Raw genomic sequence first — 18,597 nt, 5'->3', positions numbered from 1 at the left:
CTACATTTACTTTATCAATCCCTTTTAGAATTTTACACACCTCGATCAGTTCACCTCTCGCTCCTCTAAACTCCAGTGAGTACAAGCCCAAACTGTTTAATCCCTCCTCATTCGTCAATCCTTTCATCCCCGGAACCTCCCCTGGACTGTCTCCAATGCCACCATATCCTTCCTCAAATAATGGGACCAAAATTGGACACAATGGGTGGAATATTCCCATCCCGCCTGCCATGGGAATCATACCGGTTGGGATTTGGAGCATGCAGAGGTCTGTTGACCTCAGGCCGGATTTTCTTGGTAGCAAACATGGTCGGAAAATCCCATCCAATACTCCAGATGTGGTCTCACCAACACTCCATACAATTTGTTTTTTTATTCATTCATGGGACATAGCCGTCGCTGGCTGGGCCAGCATTTATTGCCCATCCCTAGTTGCCCGGGGGCAGTTGAGAGTCAACCACATTGGTGCGGCTCTGGAGTCACATGTAGGCCAGACCGGGTAAGGACTGCAGATTTCCCTCCCTAAAGGATATTAGTGAACCAGGTGAGCATTTCTGACAATGGTTCATGATTATCAGTAGACTCTCAATTCCAGATGTTATTTATTGAATTCAAATTCCACCATCTGCCGTGGCGGGATTCGAACCCGTTCCCCAGAACATTAGCTGAGTTTCTGGGTTTATAGTACCACTCAGCTATCACCTCCCCATCAACAACACTTCTCTACTTTTGTGCTCCAGTCCGTTTGCAATAAATGCCAACATTTGCCTTTCTTATTATGTGCTGACCCTCTGAATCAATAAGTTCAGGGAGCTTTGCATCCTGCTCCCCTGAAATCTCCTCGGGGCCCCTTAAGATCCGGACACCCTGCTCAAATATCCCTGGATTAATCTAGAACCACATTGACGGCTGGCTTCCTGTGTGATTTCTATTCGTGGAGTGTAATGTTATAACCCCGCTGACTATCGTACTGGAGGGAAGGAAGCCAAGAGCAGTCCATGTGATGACAGTCAAGTCTATTTTTAATCATCCTGTAGAATAGCTACTAAAGGACAGTGTGTCCCAACAAAGGTCAAACTCTGGGACAGTGGACACGTAACCGTGGGAGCTCAGTTCACTGCCCCATGCATCTTGTGCTTATAGCACGACACAAGGTGAGTAGCTTTTCTGTTAAAATGTAAAGGTACGGTGCTAATGTTATTTTGATGATACAGCAGCAACACGAGAAGGAGCGATTGCCCATATCTATTTACTAAGATATTTTAAAAATAGGTGCCATTGAATTGCACTCGCAGTCTGGAGCAGGTAGGAGGTACAGATATCAAGTATTCCCCAGATTATTAATTTAAAGGGCAGGCCAGCATTTATTACCCATCCCTAATTGTCCTTGGGAAGGCGGTGATGAGCTGCCTCCTTGAACCCCTGCAGTTCCTGAGATGTAGCTACGTCCACAGTGCTGCTGGGGAGGGAGTTCCAGGTTTCTGACCCAGCGACAGTGAAGGAACGATGATATATTTCCAAATCAGGATGTTGCGAGGGTTGGAGGGGAACTTGCCGGTGGTGGTGTTGCTGCTCTTGTGCTTCTAGATTGTAGTGGTCGTGGGTTTGGAAGGTGCCCCCTAAGGAACTTTGATGAGTTGGGTGAGACAGTAAGAAGCATATTGGCATTTCAAGGGGATTGGCCACCAGTTCACATTATTTTGTGGATCTAAGGATGAGTGCCACCCTTTGCCAATCCCTTTCAGAAGGGTTGGCATGTCTACTTGCTTGCACAACCTTAACACAACTAACATCATCCTCTTTATAGGTGCCTGGTTTGGTAGAGGGCTTTGATACTGGTGTTAGGACATCCATTTGAATAGACATTGCATGGAACTTTCGTCTTTTGTTTCTGAGTGCTGGCTCCCCACAAGAGCACAGTTGGTTTCTCGCATCAGATAATGCAGCACTTCAGGAAATAAATGCTGCTGGCATCTCTGTTACCGTCAAGCTAGTGGGACCACTCTGGTCAGCCTTTTCTTGGTGGGAAAGGGGGAGGTGATGGCCTAGTGGTATTATCGCCAGACTATTAATCCAGAAGTTCAGCTAATGTCCTGGGGACTGGGGTTCGAATCCCACCACGGCAGATGGTGGAATTTGAATTTAATAAAAATGATCTGGAATTAAGAATCTACTGATGACCATGAAACCATTGTCGATTGTCAGAAAAACGCACCTGGTTCATTAATGTCCTTTAAAAGAAGGAAATCTGCCATCCTTACCTGGTCTGGCCTACATGTGACTCTAGAGCCACAGCAATGTGGTTGACTCTCAACTGCGTTCTGACATGGCCTAACAAGCCACTCAATTCAAGAGCAACTAGGGATGGGCAATAAATGCTGGCCCAGTCAGTGATACCCCACGTCCCATGAATGAATTTTATAAAAACTTTGTAACGTCACAGCTGAGGGACGGGAAAAATCAGAAGGTGAGATCTCATTTTCCAAATCTCGTGAGGTTTTCCACGTGTCGCTGTTTTCGCCCATAAGGAATATTGGCAGTAAAATCCCAGCCAATGGGACTAACGTCTCGATGATTGTAATATGCCTTAACCAATATGAGTAGGGCTCATTTTGTAGCCTGGGTATGCAGATGCTATTTTGTACCTTTGGCATCAGTGCCTCTCCCACAGGAGCAGAGGTTCAGCAATCCAGTATCAAGGCTACTCTCATTTACTTCCCCACTGCCAGGGACCCGGGTTCGATTCCTGGCTCAGGTCACTGCCTGTGTGGAGTTTGCATGTCCTCCTCATGTCTGCATGGGTTTTCTCCACATGCTCCAGTTTCCTCCCACGGTCCGAAAGACGTGCTGGTTAGGTGCATTGACCCAAACAGACGCCGGAGTGGCATGTTGGCATTTCAAGGGGATTGGCCACCAGTTCACATTATATTGTGGATCTAAGGATGAATGCCACTTTATGCCAATCCCTTTCAGAAGGGTTGGCATGTTTGCTTGCTTGCACAACCTTAACACAACTACATCATCCTCTCCATAGGTACCCAGTTTGGTAAAGGGATTTGATACTAGTGTTAGGACATCCATTTGAATAGACTGGGGGATTTTCACAGTAACTTCATTGCAGTGTTAATATAAGCCTTACTTGTGACTAATAAATAATCTTATCTTCTCTTAATCAGCTGCATAAATGTGCCCTTGGTCAATGTGCATGCAAAGACAAAACTAATTGCAGCTTTTTAAACCTTGCAACTGATATGTATTTCCTTTGCTAAATTGCCCATCCTCTGTAGTTTCAGATATGGATGATTTTGGTTACAGCTTCCACCAGGGTGAGAGGGATTGGCCTTTATTTGACGATGTACCCGAGGAATGCAAAAGCATCCTGAAACCTTCTCTGGTGACCTCCGAAGATTCAGATCTCAGCGATGACTCGGTAAAGATCCGACGCTTTCACCACAGAAGGAGCAGGCGACCCAACAACAGCAGACGCCAGTCCCCGGAGAGCACCCCTCCCGCGAAGAGGATCGACTATACCCTGGGAGAGGCTATGCTTCAGAACAGAGCCAGACCCGCTTTGGGTGGGCCCTTCCTGCATGAAGATGGCCGCGTGCTCCACACCTCTGAGGATGTCTTGTCTGCCAGTGAAGAAGACCTGGAGTTGGAAATAGTGAATCAGTTCCTCATGGCCTCCAGCCCTGTCACATCAGGTAGCCACATACCCAGCGACCAGCAATGTTTCTTAATCTCTGATGAGGAACTTCCTTCTTCCAGGAGTCAGCAGTGCCTCCTCATTTCTAACCCCGAATCCTTGCACCCTGCACCCCAGTGCAATTCCATCGCCCGAACCCCAGTAAACCAGGATACGACTGATTTTGCTCCATCCAGACTGGACTCGGAAAGCTACGCAGAGAATCTATTTGACGATGATTATTACGAAAACTGCACGGAGGTGGGGCCGGGTGACCACTTAGACGTTGGATTTGGATACACACAAGACATTGGAACGCGTAGGACGGATCCCCAGGCCCTCCCAGAATTGAGGGAAGGTGCACAGGTTCAAGACCGAAATGACCAGGCCGGACAGACTGTTGATCATGAGGGTAGCCAAAGTCAAAGCACCTTTGAGGAGGATACAAATACTTACGTTACCTTATCAAAAGACAGCCAGTTTCCAATAAACACAAAATATTCAACACATTTGGAATTGTCAGTGGCAGAGGGCCAATGCGACGAAGATTACCCCATGACGGTCCCCGAAAGTTATGAGTATTTTTATGAGGACTTCGGCGAGGATGAAGAAGGTTTATTTTTCTTGCGCGTGCCTTCTGTGTTCAAGCGTGTAAAGCGGGGCAGTCGTGAGCCTGGGGAAATTAATTTATTGACTGCTATTAAGTCCTTGGTACGTAAGTACTTACGTCCGACAAAGCAAGGGCAAACGGCAGTGGTGTCTGCCAGGGATCAGAACACACCTGAAAGTACAAAGTCTGACGCCAGCCCTGACCTTGGATCGCTAAATAATGCATTAGTGAAGTGTACTGAAGGTGATGGAAGTCAGGCTGTGATGGAAAGCATCATACTGACAGGTAGCTTATTGAATGAATATTAATCAGTGTCAGTGTGCGTGTCATTGTTAAGAAATTAATTTGGCCAAAAAAGTAAGCAACTGTCTGGAAAATGGCTGAATTTGAAGGGAATACCGCACATGTTAAAAGTTGTCTGCTGTCTGTTTGTCTCCGCTAACTGTTACACTGAGCGTTGCAGTTTGTCCTAACAAGTGTAAGAATGCTTCACAACTGTTAGGCATAATTCATCTGCCCCCACTCTGTTGGTCAATGCAGATCTTTTTTTTGTGTCTTTCTTCTCAATCCTTTAACTTTTCAGAACAGTGTGTCACTGCCTCTTGAGCCATTTATGATGGGTCAGCACGGCGGCACTGCTGCCTCACAGTGCCAGGGATCCGGGTTCAATTCCCGGCCTTGGGTCGCCGTCTGTGTGGAGTTTGCACATTCTCCCTGTGTCTGCGTGGGGTTTCCTCCGGGTGCTCTGGTTCCCTCCCACACTCCAAAAGTGTGCAGGTTAGGTTAAGTGGCCATGGTAAATTGCTGTTAGTGTTAGGGGTAGTAGCTCGGGTAAATTCATGGGGTTATGGAGATGGGGCCGGGATAGGATTGGTGTAGATGCAGGCTCGATGGGCTGAAAGGCCTCCCTCTGCACTGTAGAGATGCTATTACACCGACCAGTGTAATTCACTTTCCCAAAACTTACTCAACAAGTTTATTAACCAGTGTTTACAGGAAATTTAGTCATTGCTGGATAAAGAGACATGCTGTCGAAGCTTTTCACTCCATACTCATCAGGACTGATTCGCAAGAATACCAAATGTAAAGGGAGCAATAATTTATACCTCGTGAGATGAGAGTGCTGATTGGTTGCAAGTGGTCTCTGATTAGTAGAGGTGTTGCCATGGAGAATGTATCAGGCAACAGTTAAATTGAAACAGAATTCTTATTGGTCAAGGCATTGCAGTGGGGAATGAAGCAGAGGATGGCTGTACCCAAGGTTCACAGTTCATTCTCTGTAACATCCCTTCCAACCAGTGTCCACCGAGGGATAATTGTTGGCCAGGACACTAGGGGGATCACCCCAACTCTTCTAAATGGTGCCACACGGGATCTTTCGTGTCTCCCCTAGAGTGCGGACGGGGACTTTGTTTAACATCTCGTCCAAAAGACAAGGGGGCACCTCTCCCATCGGGAGATTCGAATGGAGGCCGTTTTCCGGCACAGAGCTGAATAAATTATGTAAATGCGTGTCTCCCATTAGTGGGCCCACAGCTGAAATCTCCGGGCCCTCTAGCATTTCCCATTCCCCCCACCCCAGCTAGGATATCTCACTCTCGCGGAGTTAACGGTAACTCCCCACCTGGAATATCCAACCGCCAGCGCTCGAATGGCTGACAGCTGGCCAGGTCTGTTCTTATCCCCCATCCTAAATTGCCCTTAACCGAGTTGCTCGCTGGGCCATTTAAGGAGGTCAACCCTGTTGCTGTGGGTCTAGAGTTAAACGTAGGCCAGACCAGGTCAGGACAGCAGATTTCCTTCCCTGAAGTGAATAAACCAGGTAAGGTGTTTTGACAATCTGGGCTGCACCATGGTGACCGTCACTGAGAGCAGTTTTCATTTTAACCCCAGATTTATTAATTAATGAATTAAAATCCCCAGTTGCAGCAAGGTTTTGAGCTCATGCCATTGGATCCAGGCCTCCTCGGTTATTGGTCTAGTAACATAACTACGATGCTACCAATGACTGGTGCACGCTATGTCAATGTGTTGTATTGCAACTGTTAACATATTGCAGCTGTTACAGGGACCTTGATCAACCATTTAAACCACCAGAATTAGCCCTTAAAGTTCAAGAGCTTTCCTTTCTAATAATAATGCAGCACTTGCTTTACCCTGCAACCTAAACATAGTCGAGAGTACACAACATTCTGAATCAGAGCTAAAAACTGAACTATTCCAACACAAGGTTGACCTCTCATTGTGTTGGCAACGCAGTGGTTGGCACTGCTGCTTCACAGCACCAGGGACCCGGGTTCGATTTCTGGCTTGAATCACTGTCTGTGTGGAGTTTGCACATTCTCCCCGTGTCTGCGTGGGTTTCCTCCAGGTGCTCCAGTTTCCCCCCGCAGTCTGAAAGATGTACTGGTTAGGGTGCATTGACCCAAACAGTTGCCAGACTGTGGCGACTAAGTGAATTTCACAGTAACTTCATTGCAGTGTTAATGTAAGCCTTACTTGTGACTAATAAATAAGTAAACTTTTAAGATGATTTAGAACCCCTACAGTGCTGAAGAAGGCTATTCGGCCCATTGAGTCTGCACCAACTCTCCAACAGAGCCTCTTACCCAGGCTTCGTATCTTTCCCGGTCACCCCACATATTTACCCTGCTAATTCATCTAACCTACATATCTTTGGACACTAACGAGCAATTTACCATGGCTAATCCCTCTAGCCTAGATGGGATACTAAAGAGCAATTTAGCACAGCCAATCCACCTAAACCTGCACATCTCTGGACTTTGGGAGGAAACCAGAGCACCCGGAGAAAACCCACACAGACACGGGGAGAATGTGCAAACTACACACAGACAATGACCAAAGGCCGGAATCGAACCCAGGCCCCTGGTGCTGTGAGGCATCAGTGCTAAGCATTGTGCCACCGTGTCACTATACCACCATGTTGTGTCATTATATTGATACATTTAATACCTTGGGCTTATTTACTGTAGGTGGAAGAGTTATGGGGAGAAGGCAGGGAAAATGGGGATGAGGAGCATAGCGGCCATGATCAAGTGGCAGAGCAGACTCGATGGGCTGAATGGTCTAATTCTGCTCCGATTATCTTGTGGACTAAGTCACGATGCACCAATCACTCATAAGGGATTGGGTAAACACACTATGGGTTCCTTTATTAAGTCTAGACACATGAGAACAGTTATTCAGGGGATAAAACCTGAAGGCATCAGAGCTGTGCATGGATGCTCTGCTCAAAGCAAAAGTGAAACCAAGACTGGATCACATGACATTACCTTTCTCCTGGTGCCATGCAGATATTGCTTAAAAGTGTATTGCAACAGTGTGGGAAGGGGGACCTGCATGGCAGCTGTGACTGGGTGAGCAAATCCACACACCCGCACTGCACGGTTTAACATGGAGAAAGCTCATGGAAATTGAATGCGATTCCGACCATTTTGAAACACCCTAACCAATTCAATGTGGGCTGCCATGGTAAAGAGATAGAATCAAACAAAGTAATATTGAAACTGCACCAGAGAGAAAATGTCAGCTCTCCAATGGGTTAATTAATTTATTACAGTTAATTAGGGGCATTGTCCCATTGATGTCACCGCACACCGGTAGGAAAACCATGGGTGGGGGTGGACTGCCAGCGGGACTGGAGAATCCTACCGCTGTGAACGGCTGGAGAATTCCAGCCTAGGTTTTTTAATATGCCGCACTATGCAACTGTAAGGGGCACAGTGCCACAATGGTTAGCACTACTCCCTCACAGTGCCAGGGACCAGGTTCAATTCCTGGCCTTGGGCCCCTGTCTGTGTGGCGTTTGTACGTTCTCCCCATGCCTGCGTGGGCTCCCCCCCCTCTGAGTGCTCCAGTTTCCACCCACAGTCCAAAGATGTGCAAGTTAGATGGATTGGCCATGCTAAATTGACCCTTAGAGTCAGGTGGACTAGCTGGGGTAACTGCCTGGGGTTGTAGGGATAGGGTCTGGGGAGGATTGTTGCCGGCACAGACTCAAAAGAACAAAGAGTGATGCAGCAAAGGGACAGGCCCTTCAGCCCTCCGTGCCTGTGCTAACCACCTTCTCCCGTCTAATCCAACTGCTTACATCCTTCTATTTCCTGTCTGTTCATGTTTCAATGGGTCAAGTGGCCTCCTTCTCCATTGTAGGATTCTATGATTCATGAATATGTAGTTCAGCACCTGAACTTTGAACTGTCAGATGATTATAGCCTGTTTTGGGATAGGCTAACCCCAGGTCCTAACTGATGTGACTTCTAGGTGCAGGAATGCATTGGTAGATGTTTTGGGCCTACATCCTGGGCCACACTAGACCACACAAGTTCTCTATAGGATTATTGTGCTAACTGAGGGTGATTATCCCGCTTCTGATTCAAAGAAAGAACATTTCTCAATCTCAAAATACAGAGGACGGGAACAGGAGGAGGCCATTTGGTCCTTCGAGCCTGCTACCCCATTCACTTGGGGTGAATGGGATCAAAAGTTATGGGGAGAAAGCAGGATTAGGCTATTGAGTTAGATGATCTGCCATGATTGTAATGAATGGTGGAGCAGGCTTGAAGGCACCAAACGACCTCCTCCTGTTCCTATCTTCTATGTTTCTATGCTTATGTTATAGACTTAAACTCAGTTAGAATCAGTTAGCCGTACACAGGCTTACGTGCGTGTACTTGTTAACAGTCCCAGAGCCTTTGAACACCTCTGGAGAGAGAGTCAGAGAGACACCTGTCTTCTGACAGTTCCAAACAGCAGCCTCCAGAGGGAGAGAGACAGAAACACTCCTCTTGCTTCTTTCAGGATAACACAAAAACTAATTGTTTTAAAATAAAAGAGAAACTGGATGCATTTTCCCAGTTCTACCCAATCACATGACACTGCCTCTATCAATCAACCCAATCAAAACCCTACCCTGAAACCACAGGAAAAAATAAAATAAACAAAAATGCATTAACTCAGATTAAAACAAACACATTCCTAGTTGAAATCAATCATCAACCTACATTCTCGGCATGTGAACTGCCTGGTGTAGACAAATCAGCACCATGTAAAACAGAGCTGAATTTTAAATATACCCCTTCCAGGAAATATGATATATATATATATAATATCATTTCTTAAAGGCACAGTATCATCAAATAGTTACTGTTGCATTTTGGGAAAATGGAGCATCGCAAGATCCCAATAATAAGAGGTGACACTGTTGATCAAGTTATTTACTTCTGGTGGGGTTGTGGGGGAGGGGATGGTGGTGGGAAGTAAGTGTTAACCAAGAGATAAGGAGAAACCCCCTGCTGCTCTTCACAATGCTCTTGGATCTTATAGGTATGGGGATCTAAACAGATAGACCTTGTTATGAGCTTATTATTTCTTTAAAGGTGGAGGCTGGTAAGATTAACACCAACCGAACAGGGTTCAATCCCCACTCCAGTTGAGCCTTGAGGGAGATGGTGATGTAGTGTTTTATCACTGGAGTTGTAATCTAGAAGTCCAGGCTAATTTTTTAGGGACAGGGGTTCAAATCCCACCATGGTTCATGGAACTTAAATTCAATTAATAAACCTGAAATTATAAGACTAGTCTCACCAATGACTAGGGGAGGCGATGGCGATCGCTAGACTTTTAATCCAGAAACTTAGCTAATGCTCTGGGGTCCTGCGTTCGAATCCTGCCACGGCAGAAGGTGGAATTTGAATTCAGTAAAAAATATCTGGAATTAAGAATCTACTGATGACCGTGAAACCATTGCTGATTGTCGGAAAAACCCATCTTGTTCACTAATGTCCTTTAGGGAAGGAAATCTGCTGTCCTTACCTGGTCTGGCCTACATGTGACTCCAGAGCCATAGCAACGTGGTTGATTCCTATTGCCCTCCAAGATCAACTAGGGAATGGCAATAAATGCTGGCTAATCAGCGACACCCATGTCCCACAAATGAATAAAGAAAGAATGGATGAATATGAAACTCGATGTTAAATTGTTGTGAAAAGCTAAGGAAGGAAAACTGTCATCCTTGTCTGGCCTATGTGACTCCAGACTCATAGCAATATCTTTTAATTGGGGTGGCACAATGGCACCGTGGTTAGCACTGCTGCCTCACAGCGCCAAGGACTCAGGTTCGATTCCCAGCTTGGGTCAATGTTTGTGTGGAGTCTGCACATTCTCCCCGTGTCTGCGTGGGTTTTCCAGTTTCCTCTCACAGTCCAAAGATGCGCGGGTTAGGTTGATTGGTCATGCTAACTTGCCCCTTAGTGTCAGAGGGTTTAGCAGGGTAAATTAATGGGGTTATGGGGATAGGGCCTGGGTGGGATTGTGGTTGGTGTAGACAGGATGGACCGAATGGCCTCCTTCTGCACTGTAGGATTCCATGATTCTATGAATTGCTTTTTGAAATGATGTGACAAGCAGTTCAAGGGCAATTAGGGATGGGCTACAAATGCTGACCTTGCCAGCGATGCCCACAATCCGGAAAAGAACGGATTTTGAAAGAAGCTGTCTCATCACCTTACCTGTAGCAGAATAATCGCAGCACCTTGCTCTAGTTTGGAAATTAATCTCCAAGGACCTGCCTTCAGTGAAGGAGGTTTCTTTAAACCATGGGGTCGGTTTTCTGAGCCGTCAGTGGAAACCGTGATTGACGCGGGCCCAAAATCTTGTGAGAGCCCAATGCTTGCAGTCGGGGTCAGTAGGCGATGCGTGTTGCACGATGCTTTGGAGGGGCTAAATGCCAGTTTGCTCACCTCAGCCGGCATTCTGTCCACTGAGGGGACGATTCCACCTCACATCTCCCTCCACTTGCTCCCTCCTCCCAAAGCCACCAACTCTTTCTGAGGCTGGAGTTCTCCGCCTGTGTCCTTTTTCACAGTTGGCAGGCTGTTTGGCCCTGGGGGTGGGGTTGGGGGTGGGGGGTGCTAGTGGGAGGTGCGGTGTGGGGGTGGGGTGGTGGTCATAGAACTATAGAATCCCTGCAGTGCACAAGGAGGCCATTTGGCCCATCAATCCGGCACTGACAACAATCCCACCCAGGCCCTACCCCTATACCCTACATTTTTATCTTACTAATCCTCCTGATACTCTCTTAACACTAAGGGATAATTTAGCGTGGCCAATCATCCTAACCCACACATTTTCGGATTGTGGGAGGAAACCAGAGCACCAGGAGGAAACCCACGCAGACACAGGGGGAACATGCAGATTCCACACAGGCGGTGACCCAAGCCGGGAATCAAACCTGGCGTCCCTGGCGCTGTGAGGCAGCACTGCTAACCACTGTGCCACTGTGCCGCCCCCTCCTCACATCTGCGTTCAAATCTCCCTTTATCTCATTCCCACACACCATAAGCAAAGCAAGTTATAATCAGGAGGGTGGGATCGACTCACTTTCTTCTCCCATGAATATTTTGGGCGGGAATTTTCAGCCGTGCTCCTCCCAAAACCGGAAAATCCCGGAGCTTTGTGTGGTCCTGTCTCTCCTACTGCGGTTCAAGTGGCAGGTGGGGTGAGAAGATTCCATTGTAAATACTTGGAGAAAAATGTAGACACTGGAGTATTTAATTCCCTCTGATAACCCATTCATGTATAATCCCTTTGAATGAAATCTTATTGCAGTCATTAGAGTGAATGGTTTAATAACACCACAGTGCAAAAATGAAATGCTTCATCAACCTGTTAACTGATGCACTGCCAGAGAAAATGAACAATAATACGAACAAAACAGGACACTATTCAGTCAGTCAATCTTTTTCTTTTTCCTTTCTTGGGATGTGGGGGTTACTGGTAAGGCCAGCATTTGTTGCCCATCCCTAATTGCCCTTGAACTGAGTGATTTGCTGGACCATTTTAGAGGGCAGTTAAGATTCAACCACATTGCTGTGGGCCTGGAGTCACATGTAGGTCAGAGCAGGCAAGGATGGCAGATTTCCTTCTCTAAAAGAACATTAGTGAACTTTTACAACAGTTGTTGGTAATTTTGTGGTCATTGTTACAGAGATTAAGGCCAGCTTTATATTCCATCTTTTATCAATTGATTTTAAATGCCACCGCTGGCTATGGCGGGATTTGAACCTGTGTCCACGGGGCATTAGACCGGGATCTCTGGACTTCTGGTCCAGTAACATTAGCACTACCACCTTCCCCCATCTGATGCGGCAAACCACTCTCCTGTCTATCAGGGGAGGCAATGGCCCAGTGGTATTATCGCTAGGCTACTAATACAGAAGCTCAGTAATGTTGTGGGGACCTGGTTTTGAATCCTATCACGGCAGATGGTGGAATTTGAATTCAGTAAAAAATACCTGGAATTAAGAATCTACTGATGACCATGAAACCATTGTTGGAAAAACCCGCCTGGTTCACTAATGTCCTTTAGGGAAAGAAATCTGCCATCCTTACCTGGTCTGGCCTGAATGTGACTCCAGAGCCATGGCAATGTGGTTGACTCTCAGTTGCCCTCGGGCAACTAGGGATGGGCAAAAAATGCTGGCCAGCCAGCAACACCCATGTCCCGCAAATGAATTTTAAAAATTCTGTAGGAGTTTGAACTTGTAAGCATTCTTTTGTGAGGCTCACAGGTTCTGATCTCACCATCATTTCAAATCCAACATCAATAAGAATATCACTTAACAAGCCAAAGACAGGCCATTCAGCCCATCCAGCCCACTGTTGTCCTATCAAGATACACTATTTTGTCAATGATTTGAAGGTTTCTGTCTCCACTAACCATTGGTCGCTGCTTGAAGACTAATTCTAAATTTGAGCAGTCTGTATAAAAAAATGATAACTTTTTCTTTGTGCCTAGGAGGAGGACATCCCTGCCTTTCCTGCACTCCGAAAGATCTATGTTTATTCTGCTTTGCTTGTGCTTCCTGGGCAATGAAATCCGCAGCTTCCCAGTCGGATATGTGGAAAGTTGGTAAGTATTAAAGTGGTCCGGAAAAGTAGTGCCACGCATGGTAAGTGGGAGGAGGGACTGGTTCCTTTGCTGGGAGTGTTGGACCACATAACAGACAACACCACAAACAAGATCTTTGTGTCTCCATAGCACATCCCAAATGGGCTGTAAGACCCATCGCTGTGTTTAACTGGTGGGCATCAAATCTAATTGTCACCGCCCTGTGTGGTGTAGGGGGAGGCCTTGTGGTGTCCCAACCCCTGAACCAGAAATTCCTATTTCAAGTCTCACCATCCCTCCCCCAACCATCCCACCCAATCGCCCCACCCCCCCCCAAGTCCCCAAACCTAATGGCCAAGGAAGTTGTGTTCATAGCATAGAAACATTGGCCAGAATTTTACCATCCCGCTTGCCATGGGAATTGGAGCAAGTGAGGGGGCGGACCATGGAAAGGTCCACCGATCTCGGGTGGGATGTTACAGTTTCGGGACAGCCAAGGCTGTAAAATCCCGCCCATAGAAACCAGGTGAAGGAGAAAGGCCTTTTGGCCCATTGAGCAAGTTCCACAATTCAAGATGATCATGGCTGATCCTCAATCTCAAAGCCACATTCCCACGCTCCCCCCATATCCCTTAATGCCATTAAATCTAAAAAAAAAACTTTCTCTTTCTTAAATGCATGAAGTGACTTCACCTCCACAGCCTGCTGTGATACAGAATTCCACAACTTCCACTGTCCTTTGAGTGAAGAAATGTTTCCTCACCTGAGTCCTAAATTGTGAGGGCGACACGGTGGCACAGTGGGTTAGCACTGCTGCCTCACAGCGTCAGGGACCCGGGTTCAATTCCGGCTTTGGGTCACTGTCTGCGTGGAGTCTGCACGTTCTTTTCATGTCTGCGTGGGTTTCCTCCAGATGCTCCAGTTTCCTCCCACAGTGTAAAGATGTGCGAGTCAAGTTGATAGGCCATGCTAAATTGTCCCTTAGTGTTAGGGGAATTGGTATGGTAAATATGTCGGGTTACAGGGATGGGGCTGGGTGGGATTGTTGTTGGTGTAGGCTTGATGGGCCAAATGGTCTCCTTCTGCACTCCTTCCATGATTTTTGAAGCTACAACAATTTGTTGTAAAGCCTGCATTTAAGGGGGAAAAAAGACATCTGTTCCCCAGCCCGGCCTACATGTGACTCCAGACCCTCAGCAATATTTTGACTCTTAATTGCCCTCAGTCTCAGTAAATCTCAGCAAATCATTCAACTGTACTTGTGAAGGCAAATCTCCAACAACTTAATTATAATGAGTGATTAGAGGTGGATAATAAAAGCTGGCCTTGCCCACATCCTGTGAACAGATTTACCTCAGCAATCAAGGATCATTATCGCTGTACCTTGAGTCATGAAGATTTGATTCACAGCTCGCTATAATCAATGAAAAAAATGGTGTTTAGCAGTAATGGCCTGGCAGTACAGTGCTAACAGGAAGTGCACATAAAATATTAAATATATTCTGATCAATAGACATCAAGAAATGGCTACAAATGCTTCAGGTGTCTTACATCAGTGCGTAGATATTCTCCTGTGTTTGGAGAGGAAGATTTTTATTGAGGTAGTGGAGGAAGCCAAGATTTAGACATCAGATCCCTACAGTGCGGAAGGAGGCCATTCAGCCCATCAAGTCTGCGTCAGCTCTCCAAAAAAGCACCTAACCCAGGCAAAACCCCAAACATTTATACACTAAGGGGGAACTTTGCATGGCCAATCCACCTAACCTACACATCTTTGGACACGAAGGGGCAATGTTACATGGCCAATCCACTGCAGCTACGCATCTTTGAACACTAAGGGCATCTTAGCATGGCCAAACCACTAACCTACACATCTTTAAACTATGGGAGGAAACCGGAGCACCTGGAGGAAACCCATGCAGACACGGGAAGAATGTGCAAATTCCACACAGTCACCTGAGGCCAGAATGGAACCGGGGTTCTTGGCACTGTGAGGCAGCAGTGCTATCACTGTGCTTACAAGTCACTGTTAATCTACAGCCAAACGCCTCTGAATAACAGCAACTTCCTTGAGATACCATTTGCCCTCGAGCCTATATACTGCCATGACAGCCTGTAGTCCACATTGAACTTGGGATCCATCACATCTGGCACTGGATAGAATGAGGAAAGGCCCCATTCTCCAGAATTATTGACCTCAGTGTCATCAACGACATGTCTGGGTGTGGAATGCACAACGTGCCAAGCTTTCTCAGTCAGCTGTGATGAGTTAGTTGAACCCAGGAGGTGCTGTACATGGCTGGGGAGGGGAAGGGAGGGGAGGGCGGGGGGAGCAGGGTGTGGGTTGGTGGGCGGTTGTAAGCAGGAGAAGCTTTGCAAACTGCCTCAGCCAAGACAACAGCAGTGATTCACGCTGGGAAACACAGATGGAGAGAGATGAGCTGTGTGATGCCTCTTTGAAACTCAATAGCCACTCCAACGGCACCATGAAGGGAGGGAGAGAAGTTGAGGTTGCAGGTGGCAGCCTGGTGAACTGTACCTTAGCATTTCGTCACGTCAGGGGCAGGGGGTGACAGGGGGAGTAAACGCAGGAATGGCAAACTGTTGTCTCAGCCAATCTTACCCCAGAAACATGTCTTCAGCTGATGCATTTGTGTTTTTTGCAGCATTGTTGGTGAACATCGGTGCCATCTCTGCGGTGAGGTACTTCAGGACAAAGACAAAAAGAGAAAATTCAAAGTACCTAGCACTCCAGGATTCCTAAAGAGAAGATCCTTGAGAAAAACGGATATTCGGGAATACAGTCCCTGTAGCTGTAGAATTAAACCCTTTCAAAACAATGATACAAAATCCAAGTGTTTGCCTGTAACTTTAACTGTGTGGCAAGTGAAGATGGAGGAGATGGCCTAGTGGTATTATTGCGGGACTATTAATCCAGAAACTCGGCTATTGTTCTGGGGACCCGGGTTCGAATCCCGCCACAGCAGATGGCGGAATTTGAATTCAATAAAAAATATCTGGAATTAAGAATCTACTGATGACCATGAAACCATTGTCAGAAAAACCCACCTGGTTCCGTAACGTCCTTTAAAGAAGGAAATCTGCCGTCCTTACCTGGTCTGGCCTACATGTGACTCCAGAGCCACAGCAACGTGGTTGACTCTCAACTGGACTCTGAACAAGGGTAATTCTGAACATGGGCTGTAAATTCTGGTCAGCCAGCAATGCCCACGTCCCACGAATTAATAATAATATGAATAATAATAAAAAAACAGACAATGCTGGAAAAACTCAGCAGGTTTGCTTCGAGCCTGGATGATTCTTCTGCAGAGTTGAGGCCTGGTTGGAGAGGGGGAATGAGGCAGAATGAAAGGTCAGAGCTGAGGGTAGGTTGACAAAGATGTCATGGATATAAGACAAAGAGGGTGTTAATGGTGGTATTAAAGACTAACGAACGTACGGCCAGCAGCATAAAGATAAGATAGCAGAGTGGGAGAACTAATTAGTGCTCTATAAAAGCAAAACTAAAGGACAAGTGACAGATGGCCCTGTGGGGAGAATGGTGGGGTAGTGTTGGGGCAAATCAAGGAAAACAAAAGCAAAAATAGGATTGTGATGGAGGGGGAAGTTCACAATCTAACATTGTCAAGTTCAACCCAAACAGGAAGTGCTGGAAAGTCTCAGCAGGTCTGGCAGCATCTGTAAGGCGAGAAAAGAGCGGATGTTTCAAGTCCAAATGACCCTTTGTCAATTATCCAGTTGTTGGTATGTCTTATGAGGAAAGGTTGAGGGACCTGGGGCTTTTCTCTTTAGAGCAGAGGAAGATGAGAGGTGACTTAATAGAGGTTTATAAGATGATGAGGAGGATAGATAGAGTGGACGTGCAGAGACTATTTCCTCAGGTGGATGAAGCTGTTACTAGGGGGCATAACTATAAGGTTCATGTGGGAGATATAGGAGGGATGTCCGAGGTAGATTCTTCACTCAGACAGTGGTTGGGGTGTGGAATGCACTGCCTGCTGTGATAGTGGAGTTGGACACTTTAGGAACTTTCAAGCGATTATTGGATAGGCACATGGAGCACACCAGAATGGAAGGAGTGGGATAGCTTGATCTTGGGTTTGGACAGAGCTCGGCACAACATCAAGGGCCAAAGGGCATGTACTGTTTTATGTTCTATGAACTCAATGTTGAGTCCAGAAGGCCTAATCAGAAGCTAAGGTTCCTCCAGTTTGGGTTGGGCATCACTGGAGAACTGCAGCAAGCCGAGGTCAGATGATGAAGGGGCCTGTTCCACACCTCCCCCTGATCTCAACATCCTGTGATTTACAGATGATCATTTTTGCAGGGAGATATATCCTGTGATTTACGGAAAGGTACTAAATGTTGAATCCATCCATAGTCTGCCAAGCACGCTTACCTGAGGAAGGAATATTTACATAATTGATTAAACGGCTTCTGCATTGTTTGTAACAAGAGATAAGCTAAGACAGGGAGAATAAACAATGATATCAAAAGAAGGTAAGACTTGCATTTGTATGGCACCTTTCATGACGTCAAGTTATCCCAAAGGGTTTTACAAACAACAAAATACAGTGAAACCCCAATTTTACGCACCCTGATTTAGCGCAAATTCGGATATAACGCAATGAATCATTGGACCCTTTCTTTGCTCTCCGGGGAGCTGAAAAGTTTTTAGTTACTGCAATCTATTTCGAAAGTGAAAATAATCTGCCTTAGAAAGAAATTGTGGACAAAAAACACTTGCTTCTCGCCCTTGCCCAGTTCAGATAAAAGGGGTTCTCACTTAGAAAAAAAACTACATTTGACAGTCGTTCAGAAGAGGAAGTATTTCACAGTTAATGGACCATGAAAGCGTTTGTGTAAATGAACATCCCCACTGCCTCTTTTAAACTAGCCTGGACCTGCCAATCAAAAGGTTTGTAAAAGTTTATGAAGAATGTAGTGATTGTATAAACAAACAGAGCTCTGACAGACGCTGAGATGGTCCATAATGTAACTATAGCACCCCGATTTAGCGCGACCCCACTTTTCGCACGATAACATTTTGTGGACCATCGCATTATAATGGGACCGTACTGTACTTTGTGAAGTCTAGTAAACATGGCAACAAAATAATGCACAGCAAACTCCATAAATAGCAATGAATTAATGATCAAATAATCTGCCATTTTCTTTACCTGGTTGAGAGATAAGACCAGAAATTTTTTATAATTAAAAGCAGAAAATTCTGGATAAACTCCAGTATGTTGTCGCTTCCTGGGCGGCACAGTGGCACAGCGCCAGGGACCCGCATTCGATTCCAGTTTCGGGTCACTGTCTGTGCGGAGTCTGCACGTTCTCCCCGTGTCTGCGTGGGTTTCCTCCGGG

The 18,597-nt window shown here is 46.3% G+C and overlaps 1 protein-coding gene across 1 annotated transcript; it reads left to right on the top strand.

Annotated features, from left to right (window-relative positions):
- The first annotated feature begins 1,506 nt into the window (after positions 1-1,506).
- On the top strand, positions 1,507-17,869 carry perm1a (PPARGC1 and ESRR induced regulator, muscle 1a). The gene is made up of 4 exons (XM_080215087.1): positions 1,507-1,641; positions 3,288-4,580; positions 13,114-13,227; positions 15,873-17,869. Exons 2-4 carry the CDS (start codon positions 3,296-3,298, stop codon positions 15,968-15,970), a joined length of 1,497 nt encoding a protein of 498 aa, XP_080071213.1. The 5' UTR covers positions 1,507-1,641; positions 3,288-3,295; the 3' UTR covers positions 15,971-17,869.
- Positions 17,870-18,597: the final 728 nt, after the last annotated feature.

The sequence above is a fragment of the Carcharhinus amblyrhynchos genome, chromosome 30 (genome assembly GCF_965287045.1).
Source record: "Carcharhinus amblyrhynchos chromosome 30, sCarAmb.v2.hapA, whole genome shotgun sequence".
NCBI lineage: Eukaryota > Metazoa > Chordata > Chondrichthyes > Carcharhiniformes > Carcharhinidae > Carcharhinus > Carcharhinus amblyrhynchos.
The sequence above is the reverse complement of the archived record's forward strand: the minus strand, read 5'-3'. Positions and strand labels throughout refer to the sequence as shown.